Source organism: Neolamprologus brichardi, chromosome 13, assembly GCF_056152115.1.
Source record: "Neolamprologus brichardi isolate AB-2024 chromosome 13, ASM5615211v1, whole genome shotgun sequence".
Lineage (NCBI taxonomy): Eukaryota > Metazoa > Chordata > Actinopteri > Cichliformes > Cichlidae > Neolamprologus > Neolamprologus brichardi.
In genome coordinates, this window is record NC_142116.1 from 4,550,001 (window position 1) to 4,572,111 (window position 22,111).

Genomic DNA, 22,111 nt, shown 5'->3' on the forward strand with positions numbered 1-22,111 from the left:
AGGGGCTTGGTCCTGGGATCCGACTATAACTTGGAAAAAAACCCAGCAAGTGTGTGCACACACAAAAATAAAGTGACAAATCAAAGAATCCATATCTGTAGAGCTTCCTAGAGGCGTCCTCCTATGGCTGCAGAGAAAGATTGTGGTTTGTGAAGCAGTTATTAGTTCTGGCTGTGTTTTCTAAACCCAGCCATCCACCCCAGCCTCCAACATAAACGTGGCAACACATGTGACATCTACAGATTCTTTATACTTGAATTTCTGCACATCATTTGGGAACTTAATTGTGTTTGTTTTCTTTTTTTCATAATGATTAAAATTCCCCGGGGAAGATGATTTTGCTCTGACATGCATGTTAAGAAAGACACTAAATCACTACATGGTTCAGTTTTACTATCAAGTTTTAATCCATCCAGTTAATTCAAAGGCACTAAGGGTGAAAAAATAACACATTCATTTGTTTCACTTTCGTCTTTCCTGTCTGTGCGTTTCCTGCTTACCAGTAGGTGGAGCTTGTCTCCTTTGGCTTGAGAGAGCGCGAGAAGGAGGGAGAGAAGGAGATGATTAAAGAGAGAAGAAAGACAGCAAGAGGAGAGGCAGAGAGAGGGAGGGAGGGAGGGATGGATGGAGAGAAATGGGGAGGGAGGGAGTAGAGAGCAAGCGTCAGCACTCCATGTGTTAAAAGGGCAGATGGTAACCGCGGGTAACTGAGGAGCAAACCACTCTGCTGGCCACAGAGCAAGAGATCAGCGGAGAGAGGGAGATAGAGGGAGGGAGGAGAGTGAACACATGCAGCGCAGCAGAGGAGAGGAGCATCTGAGAGGAAGCTGCACGCTTGCTCTGACAGAAAGAGAGGGAGGAGAAGACTGAGTACTTCTTCTCCACACTAACAAGGAGGCAGAGAGCAAAAAGAGGGGCAAAGACAGAGACAGAGGAGATGCTGAGATAGTAACAGGAGGGGGAAAAAGTATCCCTCCCAGCCACTTACAGAGATACAGAGATACAGAGACAAAGAGGGAGGGAAAACAAAAGGGGCTAGAGAGATTGTGGAGTAAGGAGAACGGACGGGAGATAGTTAAAGGAACTGCAAGACTGATCAATAAGCGGCTGAGATTTCGGGAAGAAATTTAGACTCAGCGAGAAAAAGAGAGCGAGCGAGAGAGCGAGAGAGGGAGTCAATGACAGGGAAAGATTGATTAATGAAAGATTTGAGCAAAACATCTGGAGAAGGAGACTTAAAGAGAAATATTTAAGAGGAGACAGGGGCATCTAGCGGAAGGCAAATTTAGAAAAGAAAGGGAGAAGAATTAAAAAAACATTTAGAGAAGGACAGGAGGATAAGAGTGGAAAGAAAGGGGGAGCAGAGGGTGAAATATTTAAGAAGAGACAGAAGCCGAGGGGAAATGAGCAGGAGAACGCAGAGTTAAAGAGTCACTGGCAAAAACTTAGAGAAGAGAGAGAATAAATCAGAGCAGCAGAGGCAAGGGAAACTGCGCTCATCCTTTCTTTTTTTTAATTTCCTCTGTCCCTCCTCTTCTTGATAAAACCTAGGAGGGGAGATGAAGTGAGGAGAGAGTTGAGTAGTACAACATCAGAAGAAGGAGAGGAAGCAGTTTTCAAGGGTTTTTTGGCAAAGTCCAGATAGATCAAGAGAGTTCTAGATAGATATTTAACTGCATGAAAGAGAAGTATATCCAATGGCGTGCTACTACATTGTGATCAGTTCCACCCACCTGCGTGACGGACAGCTGAGGAGCATCAAGGGGGTGTTCAGAGGACCAATAGGAACCAATGGCCAAAGAAACACGGTAAGACCAAACAGCTACTTCTTTTATAGATGCAGAGTTTGCAGAAAAGAAGGGAAAAAAGTCACATAAGTGTAACTGCGTTTGACGTCCAGACTATTGGAGTCTTTCTAGTATTTGAACTCGAGGCTTTTTGGTGGCGGGAGGTTAGTTCGATTCTGTCTACATTTAATTGGCATAAATCCAGTTTAATCCAGAGTTCAGATGTGTAGCTATTAGTGTTTTAACTTTCCTGCAACAAACACGTCCAGAAAATCATTACCTCGAAATTATCATTAGTTAAACCACTCCCACTCACTTGATTGTCAGCTCCTTAATCATAGTGTTTGTAGAGTTAATTAATTGCCACTTCCATTAGGTTAATTGACTCGGTATTGGAGGCAGAAAGATCCAGATGGGGGTGGGGAGGCTGGTGCGGGTCCCCGTCTGTTGCACTAAGAGCTTCTCTGGCTCCGAGTCCATGCTCAAACATGCTCGGGATTAGATTTTTTTTCCCTTTTAACCTTTCAAGTGTTTACTGATTGAGCTCAGTTAAAAAGTCAGGTAGGTGTTCTCTCTTTACATTTGCATTTATCCTCCGTTCGACACGCCACTTCAGCGCTTTTACAACAGCACTCTGTTTCAAACACATGCACTTGGATCATATTCGCTCAGTTTTCTGCACATCTTGTAGTGTAAATTTCACCTTTATCTTCTTATCAGGAGCCTCCTTATGTTAATGAAGTGGGGAGTATCTAAAAATAAAGTCAGATAACATTTAGAGACTAATTAAAAAACCCCTCGCTGCATTTTATTAAAACCTGAATGAAAATCAGTTATTCAGAACGACTGTGGTGTCATGAAACTGTGTGGGATGCTTCGACCCGACCAGATGAGTCACGCGCGTCTTGACTCTTTTTTTCTAGTTCTCTTAACTCAGACTAAACCTTGTACTTCATTCGTGCTGACTGTTGCAGGCAAACATAATTACCGAGAGTCCTTGTAGAGATGCGCCAAAGATTCCAACAGGCTTCAAAGAGACACATCACATGAGACGTCAAGAGGTTGTGTAAGGGCAGAACTACAGTAAGCTCATTAGGCATAAAACACTTGCTGCGAGATTTAGAAGAAATAAAACGAGTCTGTCATTTTAAATCGATCAAAAGTTTCACGCTTAACCCTGGCATGGCAAAAACATGGCTGATTTTATGTTCTATCAGCAAAAGCGCTGATGGGAGCTGTGCATTTGGCCATTGCAAATCAATTAAAAGCCAGCGTTCTGCTGATAAAGAAGTCATTTTAAATCTCTACTCCATCTCTATCACTCCAACCAGCTCGCCTCATGTGATAGGACCGTTAGATCATATTTCACCTGTGTCGATACTTTTAATAGCAGCCATTGATCATAAATGACGATGGCTTGTCATGGTGAAATGATAGGGTTATAAGTCTTCAGGAGAGCCCGGCTGGACAACAGAAAATCAACAATGCATTTGACTTAGCGTGCAATTAACTAGAAAGCACAACAGAGCCCACAGCAGCGGCGGAGCGCTGTGCAGCCAAAGCACTGTGGATTGTGTTATTGTGTTTTTAATAAAAAAGCAACAATGCACAGACTAAGTTGTTAAAATTAAAGTGGATTTAAGTCCATGCACACTGCACCAGCATGTAATGAAGCATTAATATTAAAGCCCTTAATTAAATTTTTGTACCATCTCCTCCAAACCCCCTCAACCACCCTTTTTTTGTGTGTTTACGCTCTATATTAACTAGAGTGACATAAAGAAGTGATTTCTTATCAAACACTTTTATCAGCAATGCTATATCTTCCAAATTTCCTAAAAACAGAGTGAGGGAAAAAACAACAGGAAAAACAAAGCCTGCGTGTTTATCTTTTGGGGATTTCTGCTTGCTGAATCTGTCAGCGTTTCTTAAGAACTCGACAAGTTATTTCTTAGTGTCCTCAAAAAACTGCGACTGTGTCTTGTGATTTCACCCTGCTGTGACTGAGGTTTGGTTAGGCTAGAAAAAGATCACAGGTTTTCAAAGTAAGGGGATTTTTGATGATACGGTGACGATAATAAACACTTGACTGACTTCAAGGATAATTATGGTCATGGTTAGGAGATACTAATGTTGTTTTTTGGTTCTGAATAGTGAGTGAAAGTGGAAAATCAATGACTACAATATAGTATTACTCTTAAGAATACTTGTTCATGGTAAATGGTAAATGGCCTGTATTTGTATAGCGCTTTACTAGTCCCTAAGGACCCCAAAGCGCTTTACATATCCAGTCATCCACACATTCACACACTGGTGATGGCAGCTACATTGTAACCACAGCCACCCTGGGGCGCACTGACAGAGGCGAGGCTGCCGGACACTGGCGCCACCGGGCCCTCTGACTACCACCAGTAGGCAACGGGTGAAGTGTCTTGCCCAAGGACACAACGACCGAGACTGTCCAAGCCGGGGATCGAACCGGCAACCTTCCGATTACAAGGCGAACTCCCACGATCGCTTGCTGGATCTCTGTGGGTTCAGTGGATAGGCTGATCCAAGACCTGTTCATTTGGCCAGGAAACAGAGGAACAGAGCAAAGGAAAAGAGAAATGTTATCTCTGTTAAATGCTGCGTATTTGTTGTTGTTAATTAAGTATCGTCTGAACCTTGACTCACTGTTGATGTTCGGTGAAATCCAACAAAAAGATCATCCAGCAAACATGACGTTTAGTTTGTTGTTTGTGGTCTCTCCGTGCTGTCTTTATCTCGAGTTTCCCCTCATAATCCATCATTTGCGCTATTGCAGCCGCTCCTCCCTGCGCCTGGGCTCTTCCTGTTTGAAAGTGAGTTCTTCCTCCTCACTATTTCCAAGTTGTTGCCCATAAGGGCTCATCATAGTTTTATGGTTCCCCTTCTAATATTTTAGTGTCTTTATCTTACAATATATAGTAGAGTAAAAGACAAATAATACATTAAACGAATTAAGCAACTAACCTTTGCTTAACCTCTTACTACTCATTAAAAAATAGCTGCTGTGATTTTAGTCCCTATTAACCTCTTTACATCCAGGGGGTCTCTGGTGATCCATCAAAGGTTAGTTCGTGTTTTATTTCTTTCTCATGCTAAATAGACCAATTTTTAGGAACTTCAAGTTAAGAGTTAAGTTGGATGCTCCATGCAGACAAAAACTCCGGGCTTTAAACCCATAGTCTGGCAGCACAGTTTATAGAAATAGAATGTTTATTTTAAAAATATTACTACACTTTACTGAGAAGCAGTTTGAAATCTGGATATATCTATTTTAAAAATAAACAGATACTGTGCAGGTTACCGAAGTGGCATAAGTCATGTGATGGAGAAATATATTCTGTTTCATTTGAATGTTATTTTCCTAACTTTTGGTTCTATATTGGTGTACTTCTTTCAGTCCACTAACTATTAAAGCAGCTAACTTTCACTTCAGTTGCCATTCTATCTCTTAATCTGTAATGCAGGAGCTGTTTAATCTGTGCATTTTTGGGGAAATGTGTTGAATATTTGGATAGGATGGGACAAAGGATGAAATGTACTGCAATATCTGCTCACAGTGGGGAGATGGGGGGGGGCATGCCTGGTCTGAAAAAATGCTTAGCTGGGTGGTATGTGTCACATGAATGTCAGGACCAAGTGTTTCCCAGGAGACGATTGTGTTGTAATGAGATGATCAATTTTATTCACTTCAGCTGTCAGCGGTTTTAATGTTTAATCGTGTTGAAATGAAGTTCATATATTTATTTATATATATATATTCTTATATATATATTGTTAAGTTATCTTCTTGACAGGGCCTATTTCCAACTTTTTTCTAACTAACTTCATCACCGAAGCCACATTTCTCATTAAAGACTGTCATAAAAAGCAAAGAAAAAAAGCAGATCACTTACGTGTAACACATTAATTATTGTGCTTCATTAAATAGATGACAAACTAATGAAGCTGTTATAGCAATTTCAACAAGTTAGAGCTTTCAGACTTGTTAAATGATATCCAACTAAGAAAACATAAGGTAAACTTTCCACTGCTAACAGAGTACCATAAATAAAATGTTCTTTAATTACCCACAGAAGCGAACGGTGGCATTTCAGTGGCACGTATTCAACTCTGTTCGTCACGTAATCCAGGAATAGAAAGCTATATCAAGAGTTTTAATTGGCAAACAACCACACATGACTATCACCAGTCACCTTGGATCCTCATATACCCAAGCTAATTTTATCCTCAAGTTCTTTAGCGCAGCCAGGTCTGATGAAATTGCATGAAATGATGAGGTTTTAAAAATTCAAATAACATGGCCTGTGCACAGAAAATGAGAGCGATATGTTTGCGCCAGCACAAAAGAACTGCATGAGAGAGACACGAGCAGAAATAGGCAGCAGAGTCTGACGCCAAAATAGTGTTGGGATCAGTGGGATGGATGACTTTCCTTCAACTCAAATGACTCAACTTGACTCCTCGTTTAGCAAACGATATTTTTAGCATTTTTTTTTGTAAAGCATGATCAAAAAGTTACCTTAAACAGTTTGAATTACTCAACATAATAACCTTTTCTCAGTGTTGGTTGTATCAATTACATTACAGTACAGTTATCCAGTTATCACCCATCTTTGGACATAGTGTTCAATCTGATGACAGCTACACACCTGTAAAGTTTTAAGAGTGCATTTTGCATGGCTGAGTTGCTACTGTGGTGAAGACATCTGTCCACAGACAGACAGACACATATTAGCATCTGCTAAAATGCCCAGTAGAGTAGGTGTCCTCAGGTCTGGTGGGGAAAAATGGGCATGGCGTGGTAGTGCATTGGTAGTCTGTAGGTGCAACCAGTGTTGGTCAAGTTACTTAAAAAAAGTAATCAGTAACTAATTACCGATTACTTCCCCAAAAAAGTAATCCCGTTACTTTACTGATTACTTATTTTCAAAAGTAATTAATTACTTAGTTACTTTTTAAAAACACGATTTACAACCTGAATAGGTGATAAAGCGATAGATCTGTCAGCCCAATTCTACTTTTTCTACATAATCCATCATACAAAATGTAATCAAATGGAAAAGTCTCTTTTTTAAACTTGTTTTATTAGTTTTAATCTTTTAACTTTATGCATCAAGCAAAAATGTAATTATATGCACCATTCTCTGACTGGAAGAAATTAGTTTAACATTTAAACCTATTTTCTGCACATTCCAGCACATAAAATTTTTTTTTTTGTGTGTGTTTACACTCAGTCTTTCAAATAGATGCAAGTAAAACACAGCAGAAAATAAATAAAGTCAAAGACTAGCGGTCCTGTTGCTCTATTTTCACCTGTAAAGCAGGAGTGGGGTAGGCGGAGGTTTACCCTGGTGCAGGTGTGCCACAGCGGTCAGTGGAAGAATCCGCGAGTTTCTCTGTGAGTTTCCCATTACGTCGTAGCGCACTCGGAGCTTGTTTAGGGTTTTCTTCCCACGCACAGCGGACACTAATGTTTTTATCACTTTTTATGGAATCAAACTCAAAGTAAGGTCAGTACTTCCACGCTTTAAACGCTGCACGCTCATACTCTCTCCCGCACTCGATATATGATCCATTGTTGATCTGCACACAGCTGTTGTCACGAACGTCGCACTCGCTTACGTCACTGTCATGAGACATTCTCGCAAAAAAATCACGGTTTTAGTAACGCAGTAACGCAGCGTTCCTACAGGAAAGTAACGGTAATCTAATTACCGTTTTTGCGATAGTAATCCCTTACTTTACTCATTACTTGAAAAAAGTAATCAGTTTACATTACTGCCCATCTCTGGGTGCAACACAGACCTTTGTAAACCCACATATAGATGTTGTAGCTGTGTACTGTCACCAGAGAGAAGTGTCAGAAATATATCAAACAAGCACCGATGTCGTCTACTTTATGTTTGTGCAGTTGTTGATCCGTCAGCTTAAAGAGAAGATGGAGGTCATAAAGAATGTTTTGTAGAGATGTGAGTGCTTCTCATGGAGGGTTTTTTGATCTTTGATGCTTTTTTGTGCTTCTTCCTCTTAATGTTAAACTCTGTGGTTGTTTCTATTTCTGTTCAAGACAACTTTTCAACTAAGCAGCATGCTAGTGTCATTGCCACTGGGCAACTACAAAGACACCACAGCAACATGTGAGTGTGTTTCCGTAGCTTCTGTATAGATTTAATTTACATAGTGTATCTCCTTGCGTTGCCAGAGAGCTACAGAGATGTAGGAGCATACATCGTGAATGAGAGTACAGATCAAGACTTATCTCCCACTGTTTAAAAAAGGTTTGAATCCAGCCCTACAATGGCTTCCTTCTTTTGCCTTGCCACACCTCTTTCTTGAGAACTGGCTAGCGAGTAGCATTTTGGATAAAGGTTGAGATGAGAGGATCTGTCCAGTAAATATTAGCATATATTAGCATGTTAGCATAGCTTAGGAGCGAAACAGGGGGAAACAGCTAGCCTAGCTCTGTACCTCTAGGCTGACTATACCATGTTTTTATTTTATCCATGCTACATTACCAGCATCGCTTTTTATCCACCCCGATCAGTAACTTCTTTTTGAAATGTTTTATTATTTTTTGGGCATGTTAAGCTTTTAATCATGAGGACAGTAGAGAGAGAAAGACTCCAAAGCAGTGTTGCCAACTCCTCAGTAAGGAAAATCGCTATTGGTTGTCCTAAAAGTCGCTAGAAGTCGCTAAATGACGTCATCACCTAATTTGCATAATTGGTCATGCTAATGTAATTGTAACCTACGCTGCTGGAGAGAGAAATAACATCGTGGACGAGACATAAAGTGAGCAAAAAACGTCCTAAATGCATTTAGAATTTATTTAGAACTACAAATTAAATTTCTTTTAGCAATTATTGTTTTTTGTAATGTCTTTCACGTCTTTTTTTAGCGACTTTTTTTTAGAAAAAAAGTCGCTAGGGGGTCTGAAAACTCGCTAAATATAGCGACAAAGTTGCTAAGTTGCTCCAACACTGCTCCAAAGGATCAACATGTCTGAAATGGTTTAAAGAGCACTCAAACTCAGGACACCATACGGCAAGGTGGAACATGGGTCGCCTGCTCAACAAGGTGAGCTATAGCAGCATCCCTCTCTTCTTGTTCTTTCAATCATTATCGCCAGCAGATGGACTTTCTCAGATGTCATGAAAATGCAGGACTTTAATTTAATTTTTTCCAACCTCTTTAAGGACATCGTGCCCATGCTGGCTCAAAATTGAGGTTCAAGGTTCAATGTTGCGCATGGAAACAGCCGCTATGAAAACAATCTCACCATGAGGTCCATCTGGAGCTTTTAATCACATTTGACCTTTTGGTGAGATTATTTTCTCAAGTCAAACGAATATTTAAAAATATTTTGGAACTGTGGTAAAATGTTCCAAAGCCCTAAAAAATTATCATAGGCGTATCAGGCATCTAACTTTATTGCATAAAAGTACCTTGATTACAGGCATCTATCATGTGAGAAACACCTGAAACTATTATGCAAAATTCAAACCTTATAATAAACAGCATTTTAGTCTAATTTCCTCAGATGTTTGACACCTTTGTGTCCGACAGGTGAGCGTTTCCCCGCTGCAGAGAGAAAACGCATCTCACACTGCATGCTGATATCACCCACTTCGCTCCTCTTCAAAGGAAAACAAATCACTCTAACACCTTGACTCAAATGTTTTTCTGTACCTTAATTGCTTTAAGGTGCCAAAGATATTTGGGCCTGCCGCCTGTGTTTGGCTTTGTGTTACTATTCATGCTGTCCACGAAGGTCCTAAAGCAACATTTGAAATCATTCAACAGGTGTACATGCATATCGATTTTCCGTCCTTCATCACGCGTGTGTCTGCTTGTGTTTAAATGTGTGCTTTTGCTGGCATGACAACGACACCACGGTGACATTAATTTATGATTGCCCAGCTGTCGGGGAATTTTTCACACCTTTCCCAATATCAGCGAGGCCGGCGTTATGTTGCTATAGAAACATTGATTCCCGGAAGTTAAGTAACGCTTCTTTTCTGCACCCCACTTGGCATAAAAGGTTGACATGAACTTCCTTTTGAGTCTTTGTTTTTTTGTTTTGTCCGAAGTTGCCGCTGAGGATGTGACAGCGTTTTGCCCCGGAGCTCCAGCAGCATAGCTCCTTAACTCTGCACTGTTTTATTTTCTTCATCAGACGTCTGCATTTAGTGCCGAGTGTTTTCAGTTAAAACAACAGGTGCTGCCGACTATCTTATAAAAGCAATAATGTCCTTGAGCCGCTGGGTTATTGAGCAGTATGCTCGTTTGGTGCTATCGGCTATTTCACATCAGGCCTAACAACACCCAGGACAATACTACACCATAACCCACTGCCTCTCAGCTGTTAACGCTTTAAACCTGTGTGTTTGTGAGTGCGCGCTATAAGATTTGAGCTAATTCTCCGACAACGTGGCTCCACGCTCCATAAATTATCACAGAGGAGGACGTTGCGTGCATGATTTGTGCGCGTGTGAGTGTGTGTGACTGCGTCCGTGCATGTGTGTGTTTAACCGTTCCAAGTTCATCTGGGTTTCAAAGGGTTACGTGTGTCTGCGTGTGCAAGCATGATCTGTGCGAGTGCGTTCAGCTGTTGTGACTTGCATGGCATGAGTGTGTGTGATGGAGTGAGTTTGTGTATTCGGTAGTTGTGAGTACATGGTGTGCTTCATTGATGTGTGAAACATCAGCTATGACTGTGGAGCCATCTGCTCCAAAGGGAGAGATAGAAGAGATAGAGTGCAAGTGTGTGTGTGTGTGTGTGAGTACGTATTTTTGCTCTACATGCATGAGTGGGTTTATGTGACAGTGCAGTGTATGTACGAGTATGTGTGTACACTACTGACTACTTGCCCGAACCAACAAGTTGCTGCTTTTTTGTGCATGTGGGACATCAAGAAGTTTCCGAGCTGATTCCCGCTCAGCTAAAATATCGAATAATTATTTCAACTCCTCCTCAGGATGAAACTTTGTGTCTGTCTGCTTCTGTTAAAATTTACATGCCAGCTTTTTGGTTTTGCCTTAGATGCAGTCTGTCGTCTTGAAATTGCATTCCCGTGTAACTAAATTCTTTTCACATTTGGGCTGGATTATGTTCAGAGGCGACAATTATATTCTTTTTGAATGAATGAATGATGCATCACATGTATGAACTGCATCGCTGCCAGCGGTTTCCATGTGCGCAGTTTTTTCATTTTGATTGAAATCGTTCCAACTGAAGATTTCCCAAGTGCTGACATGTGATATGGTTTTCATACACCATCGTGTTTACATGCACACGCTCATTTGATCTGAACGGTGTACGAGCCATAGGCTGTGCAGAAATTTAAATAAGCAAATTTCACCATTTAACAGAACATTTCACATTGTCACATGCAGTCTGTATGAATATAATTTCTCAGACACGTGGCTGGTATTTCAGAAGCAAAAGCAGGCATCACAGGTGCTAAAAAAAGACGCGGACCTTGCATTTCTTCTGATTACGACATTGAATTAAATAAAGGAATTTGTCTTATTAAAACCGCTAGTTTCACAAGAGAGATTCACGAATAAGCAACTATTTAATATAGTGGCTTTTATTGATCAGGTGTGTATAAAGTATGAGCGAAATTTTGAGTTTAAGTTACAGTTTTGCCAAGAATTACATGCCGTAAATGTTTGATTAAGTAAAAACAGAGTGTTTTGCAATGAAAAACCACTAAAGGGTAGTTACACAATGTACTAAAGCACAACAAGTGCACTAATGCGGAGCAAGTTGTCTTCCTCCTGCTAAAAATAAAATGCAGCGTTTCACACAAAGTGGAAATCCATGCTTGGGGTGCGCAAATGTGCATCTCTAAAGAAGCAGCAACACCTGTGATTATGGCATCCTTATTGTATAAACATGATCCAACTTTGATGGTAGTGCACATAGAAAAACACAAAGAAGTTTCTATTTTCTTGCGGGAGCTAAATCTTTAAAACATTTTGTTGTTAGTTTTCCATCTTTTGGTTTTAATATGTTTTAGCTTACAATCCAAGACACTCTGTGGTAGATCAACTTTGGAAAGACATGATTTGCAAAGTCCACAAACTTTGAAATGTTGGTAAATCTAATCTCATCCCCATTAAATCCTTCCCTTCAAATAAAGCTGGAGCCTCTCTACATGTAGCCAACTGCAGAGATTCATGCATATATCGTGTTCCATCCACACACTGTAATTAAAGTAGGTTTCCACTGAACTATGAATGAGCGAAGAGCACAATCTGCAGGAGCGTGCTTTGATAGCTACTAGTTGTGGATCATATTTCTATTTATTGATTATTATAGATTTTAGATTCTGCAAACACTACTACACATTTATCCCTGCGTGCATTTTTACCATTATACTGGATTACAAAGTGGTTGCCACCCAAAGTCCTCCCATCTACCCAGATGACTATTACCAGCTGTTACCTGTTTAATTTAACCCTTTAAGACCTACCATATAACCAAGTCCGCCAGAGCTTATATTATATTTTTACATGCTGTAGTGTCATTTTTGGGAGCATTTCAAGTTGCTATACATCAATACAACCATTATAGCCCAAATTTTAATAATATGTCTGCATTAAGTGCATAGTAATTACATAAATAGCAAAAAAGTGCAATAAAGTACAAAAAAATGTAAAATCGTTTTTGTATTTTTAACATATATTTCTAGTTAGAGAAATTTAAGAGGCTTATCCCTCAAAACTGTAAATACAAAAAAGTTGCACAAAATAGTTTCCCACCACAGGAAATTTATTTTGAGTGTCTTCATAGTTTTATTTTTGAAATACACCAATTTTTATATACTGCAGGAAAAACGAAAATAAATATTATAATGCAAATTTGCAAAAAAGCAGCATATGCATTAAAATAAACTATTTCCAGCAGTGCAATATGAGTCCTAAGCATCCCAGAAACGACACAGAAAGTCAAAGATAACTTTTAAAAACACCAGTATAGGCTCATGAGGCCCTGATGGTAAAAAACTACATTTCCGCAAAATGACGTCACTTCCGGTTTCGGGCAGGACATGGAGGACATACGATAGTTCACGCTGATGGACTTAGGAAGTGTTACAAACAGCTGATCGGATCCGCAAAGCGTGTTTCTGCAATACTATCTTTTTGTTGCCGCAAGTGCTTTTTATCCAGTTTTTGCAAAGCTATATATGTGGAAGGAAACTGGGACTTAAAACAAGCTGATGGCATAAGATGTAAGTACAACTCCTCCGGTTTCATATGCAAAAAGAATTATTGCGCTAGCTTACGTGGTTGCAGAGCTACAGGGATTTAAAAATAGTTACGCAAAACAGAGCGTGCTGCTCCTACCGGCTTTAAAAGGTTAAACACACATAAATTTTCTTTATAGCTGCTCTTATTGTTGCCTCACTGTCACAGCCATCACCTACACCCCCTAATGTCACTAGTTTGAGCCTCCCCCATCATGGATTAATTTTCATGAGTCTCTTATTGTTCTCAGCCAAGAATAATTGCTTTTAGTTCTCGTCAGCAAAGGGATAGTATAAAACAATTCTTGCTAGAAAGTCCAGTAAGATGACACTTCAGAGTTTTTCACAACACAACTTCTAATTTGCATTTTGCTTTTTTTTAATTAGCACTAGATGTAGAGAAAAGAAGCTCAATTGACAGTTCTTTAATATCAAAATGTGTGCTAGGGTATGGTCACTCCGGCTCAAAGCAAAACTCAGATAACTTGAAACAGCTCAGAGATGAAAAGGATCGGTTCAGTTTCAAGTTTCAGTTTGAAGAGAAGAGAAGTAGTATAGATGTGTTTTGTGGCCCAGGGTTGCTGCACTCCTTCCCCTTGGTTTTGGTTGAACTTTGTTGTATACCGATTACCACGTGTAGACCCACGCACCTGATTGGTGCCTACTTTTGGACCTTATCCCACCCTCCAATTCTTAAGTGCTTCACCCTTCTACCTTCCACCATCCCTGATTTGACCGGTGCCCTTTTCCTGTGCCCCAACCACACTCCAGCTTGCTGCAGCAGCTGCCTCAGAAAGGCTGCCAATTTGTCATTAGTGGTAGCTGTGATTTACAGAGAGCAGCCTGCACTGTTTCATTTCTCTGTGCTGCCAGCCTAAGAGGTTGGAGTTACTTGTTGTGTGGTACTTGGGTTAAAATTGAATGTACCTCAAAGGGCTTTCTGATTTGCTTGAAGAGCATGCACTTGCTTGTTTGTGGTTCGGACACTCAAGGCTAGGTTTGTAAAACACAAAAGTGGAAGTGATAATTTGCCAACACTTCACGATTGATGTGAAATGTCAGCATTAGAGTGGCTTCCTCAAAAGAGGTGCCTGGCAAAGCTCATGTAGCACGAGGAGCATCACGTGTAGGAATAATCAGCGGGGGGCCTGCAGAGCTCGATCTGCCGTCTGCGATGTTTGCGATATATTAATTACACGTGAAAGGCTTATTTTCACATAACTGTTATCAGGGTGAATTTCAGAGAAGAGGATTGCTTCACATGTGTCAACCTGTATTGCTGAACTTTATTCTCCGCCTTCATTAAATGCTTCTGCGGAAGACGGCGAGTTCATTCTGCACGACTTGACCCGGTCGCGTTCCTTTCCATTGACCTTACAGGTTTTTGTGCTGTCAGTGCTTTTAATTTAGCCGATGTGGCCCTTTAAGAAGAAAAACACCCCGAGAGATTTAATTTTTCATCCGAAGATGTTCTTAATGAGTTGTGGAGTGCTGAATGTTAAAGTATATATTTATGTAGCATGGCCGTTACTCGATTACCATGGAAACTGAGGTAGCATGTTGGAGGTGAGTGGGCGTCAACGCGACTTGGATGAACCCTGCAAATGTCGTGGGAGGGACGGAGAGAGAGAGATAAAGTGACAGAGGAAATGAAAGCAGATGGAGAAAAGTAAGGAAGAAACGCTGAAATGAGGTAATGTTTGGTTGCTATGAGAAGTTTGCACGTCCTGCTTTTCATCTTTCAGTCCGTTCGCCTAGTCTGAAAAAACATTTGCACACTCATATTTTTTTGTCTTCACTCGTGTGGTTTTTTCTCGCCCTTTCTTCACGTTTCCTCTCATTTTCTCCCCTTGTTTCAAAACCACTTTTCCTCTGAACTCATGCATAAATCCTTCAGTCATTCTTCAAAATATGCACATGCCCTAAAACTGCAAGTAGCCAGCTTAACAGTACTCATTGCTGCAGGACTCCTTGTTGATTTTTAACATTTTGCCTGCATATCATGTGCACAAACTACAATTTTTACAGAAACTTCAGTAAAAAAGTGACCAAGTCCCAGAGGTGTGGACTCTCCAAGGACAAGTTGTTTATTTGAAGGCAGGCAGAGGCGTGGAAGTAAACAAAATCATAGGACTTAGTGGTAAATTGGAAATTCCGCTAATAACCTCAGCTATTGGTAAGAAAACTCCAGAAAGAGTTTCTTCTCTGGGTTGCCCCCCAAAACTTTCCAGTGACGGTATGTCGTATGAAGACAAAGATAAAGATGTACTCATGCTTGGTGATCTGTATTGTGTCCAAGCACGTTTGAACCCCAAAGTCCAGTTAGTTTGTGTTACAGCTGCTAAATTCATGGCTGAAAGAAACAAAACATACCAGATACAACAATGCTGCTGTTCTTCAACAAGCTTTTAATGATGTATGGCAGCGGTCCCCAACCCCCGGGCTTCGGACCAGTACCGGTCCGTGAGTCGTTTGGTACCGGGCCGCGAGAGTTGAGGCTCAGGTGTGAAATGTATAGTTTTTAGGGTTTTTATCGGTTTTCAGCGTTATTTTGTTATCGTTTTTATCGTTAACTTGGTTTTCCTTGGTCTTTTCACGTGTGTTATGAATAAAATTTCTTTTTTTCTGTACCGGTACTAGTTTTATTTTGTTGTATTTATCCACGACACCTTAAAGCAGCGGTCCTCAACCTTTTTTGCGCCACGGACCGCTTTTATGCTCGACAATATTTTCATGGACCAAACGACCCATGGACCGCTGCCTTAAAAGCCGGTCCATGAAAATATTGTCGGACATAAAAGCGGTCCGTGGCGCAAAAAAGGTTGGGGACCGCTGATGTATAGTACTTACAAAGAACAAATGGAAATAGAAATAGATGGGAACCCTGGGTTAAACTAACAAGCGAGGAAGGAAACAACAGACCACCCATGCTATGGCTTTGGCTTGTCTCGGGACGTGCTGGTAACTCCCAACTCAACGTATACTTAATAAACAAAGCTGTAAAAACAACCAAAGGATAAAGATGTTTTCGAAGAAAATTAGGGAGGAGGCAAGTTGCTCTCCACCATTCTCCAGGATTATATTCACACAACCAGTGTTCAGCAACCAATCAGAATAAATAAGAGAAGCGGGACATAGTTAGGGTGGACTTAGGCTTCCTCAGCTGCATTCATGAAGCTCAGCTGAAAATTGGTGTGTTGATTAAATAGTAGATCTATAAATCACGCACAGGTCCAAAAATGGCCCCAATTAAGGCACAAAATCCATAAAATCATGAACCTTAACAACAAGCATCCCTCTATGTGAGAAAGAGAATAATGAAGATATGGAAACTGGGAGAAAAGGGATAAAGTAAAATATAGGGAGTGACCACTGAAGCAAATTCGAGCTGGAACATTAATTGCAGCGTCTGTGAGGGCCAGAGGGAGTGGCGATCGTCGTGTTTGGGTACGAACCAACGCTAGCGTGAGTACACCTTTAGATTCAAGCACCGCTTTAGTTGAATATGATAGGAATGGACTTTTTATGCTACCATTTCTTCCTCCTCTTCTTAACCTGGACTCATCCTTTGCTCCTCCACATTTTCTTTTTTCCCTCCCTTGTTTGTAACCCGGCTGCTGCTTTTTCCTCAGCTGCTTCTGCCCTCACCTTTGATGCCTCTCTGCTCTCTCTTGTTTTTCCTGCACGTCTCTGCACTTGCTCTCTTCTCTTTCGCTTTACCGTTCTCTTGGTTTTAACGGGGCTTTTTGGGTTTTGTCACCCTCTTATCTGTGTCCTCCCTCCGTCATTTATACTTATGTACTAATCTTACACCTTTTTTTTCATTTCCTCCTCACCTCTGCTTTTCATTTCTCCACCACATCAATCTCCACTCACTTCTCCCCACTTTTTCTGTTTCCACTCCTCAGCACTTTTTGTTCTCTTGTTTAAACCCGATCTTTGCAAATTTGCCTTCTGCTCATCTTTTTACTCCTTATATTTACCCATGTTTAAGCTTGTTCTACCTGTTCCTCTCCTCTCCGATGAAGCATTTCCAACCTTGCTTTCAACTGATCTGTTTCTTCTCTCTGCTCACCTTTCATCATTATATGCCGCTTCTCTTATCTGCCTTTTCTCTCCTCTTTCACCTCCTTCCTCTCTGCCTCTCCCATTGTTACCTTTACACTCCTTGTTTTCCTTTCTTCTCTGCCATCCTTTATTTCCCTCTTCTCCTTCAGATTCTCCTTCTTCCATCACTTCTCCTGCAATCTCTCCTCCATATCCCTTCCTCCTCTCATCATTTTTTCCCGTTTATTCTCATTTTATTTCCTTTTCTTTTTTTAAATCCTGCTTTCTATTCATCCTTTCCTGCATTCAGTTCTCCCCCTCCTCTCCTCTCCTCTCCTCTGCGCTCTTCTCCCTTAGTTTAGTGAGCAGTAAAAACAACGATAAAATAATAATAAAAACAACAACTGTCCCGTGATTATAAACCCATCTCCATCTGGATCTCTCACACCGCCACACAGACTCACGCACACACCGAGCCGAGTAGGAAGTCAAACAGAAGGCCAATAAGACACGCTTGACTGGAGGCGACTCTACAATGTGTGTGTATGAGATGGGGAGAGAGATAGAGCGAGACTGTGTGCGTGAACAGAGAGGGTATTCACTCCTGTCATTGTGTGAACCTCGTGTCCTCGCAGCCGCAGGAAGATGAGATAAATCCTGAAACATTTTTGTCGATACTCAAGGGAACGTTTCAGACTAAAGACACCTGGAGGTCAGGGAGTGATGCCGGGCTAAGTTAGTAAAAACTGATAATCAAGTGGAAATCACTGCAGTGATGTCTGGTTGTACCACTGAAACTGCAAATGCATGAGTGAATGAAACATTTAAAGCGTTCTAGAAGATCTTTTAACATTTAATTACTGACTTTAAGTATTTATCGTTACAGAAGCGCATGTGTGTGTTAATGTGTCACTAAATGCACCCAGGGGGTGGGGGTTATTTGGTGGCATCAACCCCAGTTTACATAGTTACCATTTTAAAATATAAATGTCCCAATAAATGATGCTTTTTTAGCATATATATATATATATATAACACCCATCAAAGTAAAATGATCTCCAGCTATAACATCAAAGAGATGTACACATTCATGAATCAATACTATGATTTAATCATGTAGTGAATAGGAATCTGCATAAGGAATACTTGTGCTTTGCTGTCTTAAGCATATTTGGATGTTTAAGCTTTTAGAGAATTACTTAAGTAGGATTATTTAGGTCGGATTTTGCTTTGGAGTTTAAACTGGTGTGCAGCTTATTACCTTTCACGGTCGTCAAATTTGTATCTAATGATTTCTGCATTTATTTATGATCAAATATTCTGATTTCCTTTGAATCCCCTTCCTTCTTAAACCTTCTTCACATAAAAAAATGCACATTCAAACATACATGCATTTATTAATACTAGGGCTGCCACAAACGATTATTTTGATAGTCGACTAGTCACTGATTGTTTTTGCAATTAGTCGACTAATCAGATCATCATCCATTGGACATAAAACGTACAGCTTATTGCACCAGCAGCATCTGCTCTTATATAACTATCATTAGCTTACAGCTTTAAGTGTTTAAGGTATGTGCTAAAAATAAAGACAAGATGATAGTTTATTAAATTTTAATGAAATTTGCAGATTGTTTCGGTGAAGTTTAATAAACTCCTTGCTATCTAAAATATAACAGGACACCGGAGTATATTCTTGAGCAACTTCTGATAATCAGCTGTCTGCTTGATGTTTATTCAGCTGTGTAAAAACTATAACTTTAATCTCAGCCAAACCGATTTACTCAGGAACAAATAAAATACTAAAAAAAAGCCAAACTATAACATTTTGAAGTTATCTAAGTGACTTATATATGTTTAACCTGAGTAGCGAAAGACAGCGGTGGGTTTGAATACGATTAGCCGGGAGTCCGGCGTTGTCACGGCTCTAGTTAGCCTAGCCCCCGGCTAGCTATCGAGCTAGTGGGTAACAGACGTCTCCGAAAACGTCGGAGCGCTTTTGAAAATATGTGGTGTCTTGATAAACCAAGCAGATATTTGAGGTTTACACAGCTACATTCTCGCCTGAAAATATGTTAAACGTTTATTTTGTGACCCAGAAAGAATAATAAGAGTAATTTTAAAACTAACTAGCTGCCGCCATTGTTGTAAACTGAGCTGGGCTGCGCTATGAATTCTGGGACAGAGCTTCTTCTTCTTCGGGGTTTAACGGCAGCTGGCATCCTTGTACATGCAGTGCTGCCATCTTCTGTTTCAGTCCGTTATTACACTCTTAAATCCTACAGCTTATTCCTGCGTCTTTCGGGATCTTACAAAGCTTCAAACGACACGTCGACTATTAAATCAGTCGTCGACAATTTTAATAGTCGACCAATCGTAGCAGCCCTAATTAATAGATGTGTACAAACATGCAGATTTGATTGCAAGCATCATTGTGAATCATACCCTGAAGTCATGCCACAAAACTAAAACATGCACTCAGTGGGCTTTTTGTCACGATGACCTACAGAAATTCAAATTAAGCACTGGAATGGGGAAGAAAGGTGATTTAAGCAACTCTGAGCGTGGCACAGTTGTTGGTGCCAGACGGGACAGTCTGCGTATTTCAGAAACTGCTGATCTGCTGGGAATTTCCCACACAATTATCTCTAGGGTTTACAGAGAATGGTGGGAACAAGAGAAAATATCCAGTGAATAGCAGTCCTCTGGGTGAAAATGCCTTGTTGATATCAGAGGTGAGAGAAGAGTAACCACATTGCTTAAAGCTGATAGGAAAGCAACAGAAACTCAAATAACCACTCATTTGAGCTGAAGTATGCAGAAGAGGCTACAGTTCACACGGGCTCTCCAAAAGTGGACAAGATAAGAGTGGAAGAGCGTTGCCTGGTCTAATGAGTTTTGGTTTTTCAGGATTTGGCATAAACAGCATGAAAGCATGGACCCATCCAGCCTTGTATCAACAGTTCAAGCTGCTGCTGCTGGTGTAATGGTGTGAGGGATATTTTCTCTGCACATTTTACCCCTTAACACCAACTGAGAATCATTTCAATTCCCAGCCTACCTCGGTATTTTTGCTGACTTCCTTCTGATGGCTGCTTCCAGCAGGAGAATACTCAGTGTCACAAAGTTCAGATCATCTCAAAATGTTTAAATTTGCTTTACTCAAGCAATGTGTACCTAATAAAGTGGCTCTTAAGTGTACATTTATATATAGAGAACATAGCAAAACATAGAGAATAGGAAAAATTGGGAGCTATAACAGGTTAGATGGGAAGAGATTATGGAGTTATTCGTTGATAGTATAAGTTTGACTTTTACAGTATTTTTTAAGTGAATGTAATAAGACCTGATAAGCTTTGGGATTAAAAATGTAAATGCAGTTTCAAATTTAAGTGGATGATTTGTCACTGGAGAGGACTGACCTCCTCAGTGAAACTGCTGGGGCCCAGTTTGCGAAGCAGCGGTGCAAAAAATATGGCAAAAGGGGCACATCTGGTCATAACTGCCCCAGGGACGCACACAGTGGAAGTACTCCAGCTGAGATATGTCAAAATCTAAATTTAAACTTTCGCCCCGAATGCAAGCTGTGATGGAAAATGTTCTTTTTGATCCAAAGTTTTAAAAACAAACCAAATAGGGTTCGCAGACATCACCACTTCCAGGAAATTTGCTTCGAGTTTTCTATAGACGAGAAAAAAAAACACTTCTCCTTTCCCATCATCCCAGTTTTCTGAGAAACATGTGGTAATGCAGCACCAACAGCACATGTCACCGTGACCCAGCCAGAGACCCGACATCAATCATGTCCTCTCCAGAAGTCTCCTGTCAAAAACATCTCACCGCAAAAATATGTCTGTCAGAGAGTCGACTAACACACGGAGAAACACGGCTCTTTTAAACCCTCCCTACATGTAGTAGTGGACAACAAAATTTTGCGAGCACATGTAATCAGCTTGCATTTTAATTCTCCACCATTTTCCAGGCAAACACTGCACGAGCTGTGTGGTTTTATGTTGTGGAAACTAATAATGGTGAGACTATTTAGTCTGCTTTGGGATAAGCGGTTTCTTTCGTGTAATAAGATTCTCTATTTGATGATCTGTATTTAACAACTTTTTACTGTTTGGTATAAACACATTTAAGATAATAAGTAGGAAGCACTGAAGCAAACAAAGACTGAAGAAAGCAATGATACTGTGTGGCCTGTCTGGTCATCTTCTGCTTTTTGCATAATTACTTTTGCTTTCATCCAATTAAGACATCCCGATATTGTCTGTTAAGTGCTGCTGGCCTTCCAAAAGATCATTCAAAGCATCTGAGTTTAAAACACACGATTCCCCTGATTTTGCTAATCTCACGAAAATGTATATTTATTTGTATTCCAGTGAAACACTACAAGATAATGAAATGGAAGATGTCCTTTTAGTGGGCCATGTTGATGTGTTTGAGATGCTTTCCATTGCCAATAATTGGTGTTTTCACCACTGAATATAGGTCACTATATGGGCCGCATTTCTGGCAGTTAATCATCACTTCTGGCTTCTTTTGTGTTATTCACAAGCAACTAAACAAGTAGCTCAGACATGAGAAAACCAACGCAGCTTAACATTTTTAAGGCTTTTGGAAACAGAAAGCATACTAACCTAAGCACTTAAAATTCTGCTGACAGTCTGCAAACATTAGTGCTGCCAGCATTAGGATGTGGGGCTTGAACCATGGAGGTTGCCATTAGGGACATCTGCCATTCTGCTGCCCACATCTACCGCCAGTGCTAATCCTTCTGGTCTTTATGATGCTTATAGATATCTCAGAAATATGAGACTTCCACTGATCATGATATTAAAGCTGCAAATGTAATAATGTGGATATTATGAATGTTGGGTTTTTCTCTGTATCTATGAAGCGCCTTGGGGCGACTTTTGTTGTGATTTGGCGCTATATAAATAAAATTGAATTGAATTGAATTGGATGAAACTCTTTTTTTGTGTTTGT

The 22,111-nt window shown here is 40.4% G+C and overlaps 1 protein-coding gene across 1 annotated transcript in view; it reads left to right on the forward strand.

Moving 5' to 3' along the window:
* Positions 1-714: 714 nt before the first annotated feature.
* Positions 715-22,111, forward strand: part of LOC102799940 (uncharacterized) — a 93,890-nt gene continuing 72,493 nt past the window's right edge. The window contains exon 1 of the mRNA XM_006783509.3: positions 715-1,808. Coding sequence (XP_006783572.2) covers positions 1,698-1,808 — 111 coding nt within the window. The 5' untranslated portion in view covers positions 715-1,697. The remainder of the gene's footprint in view (positions 1,809-22,111) is intronic.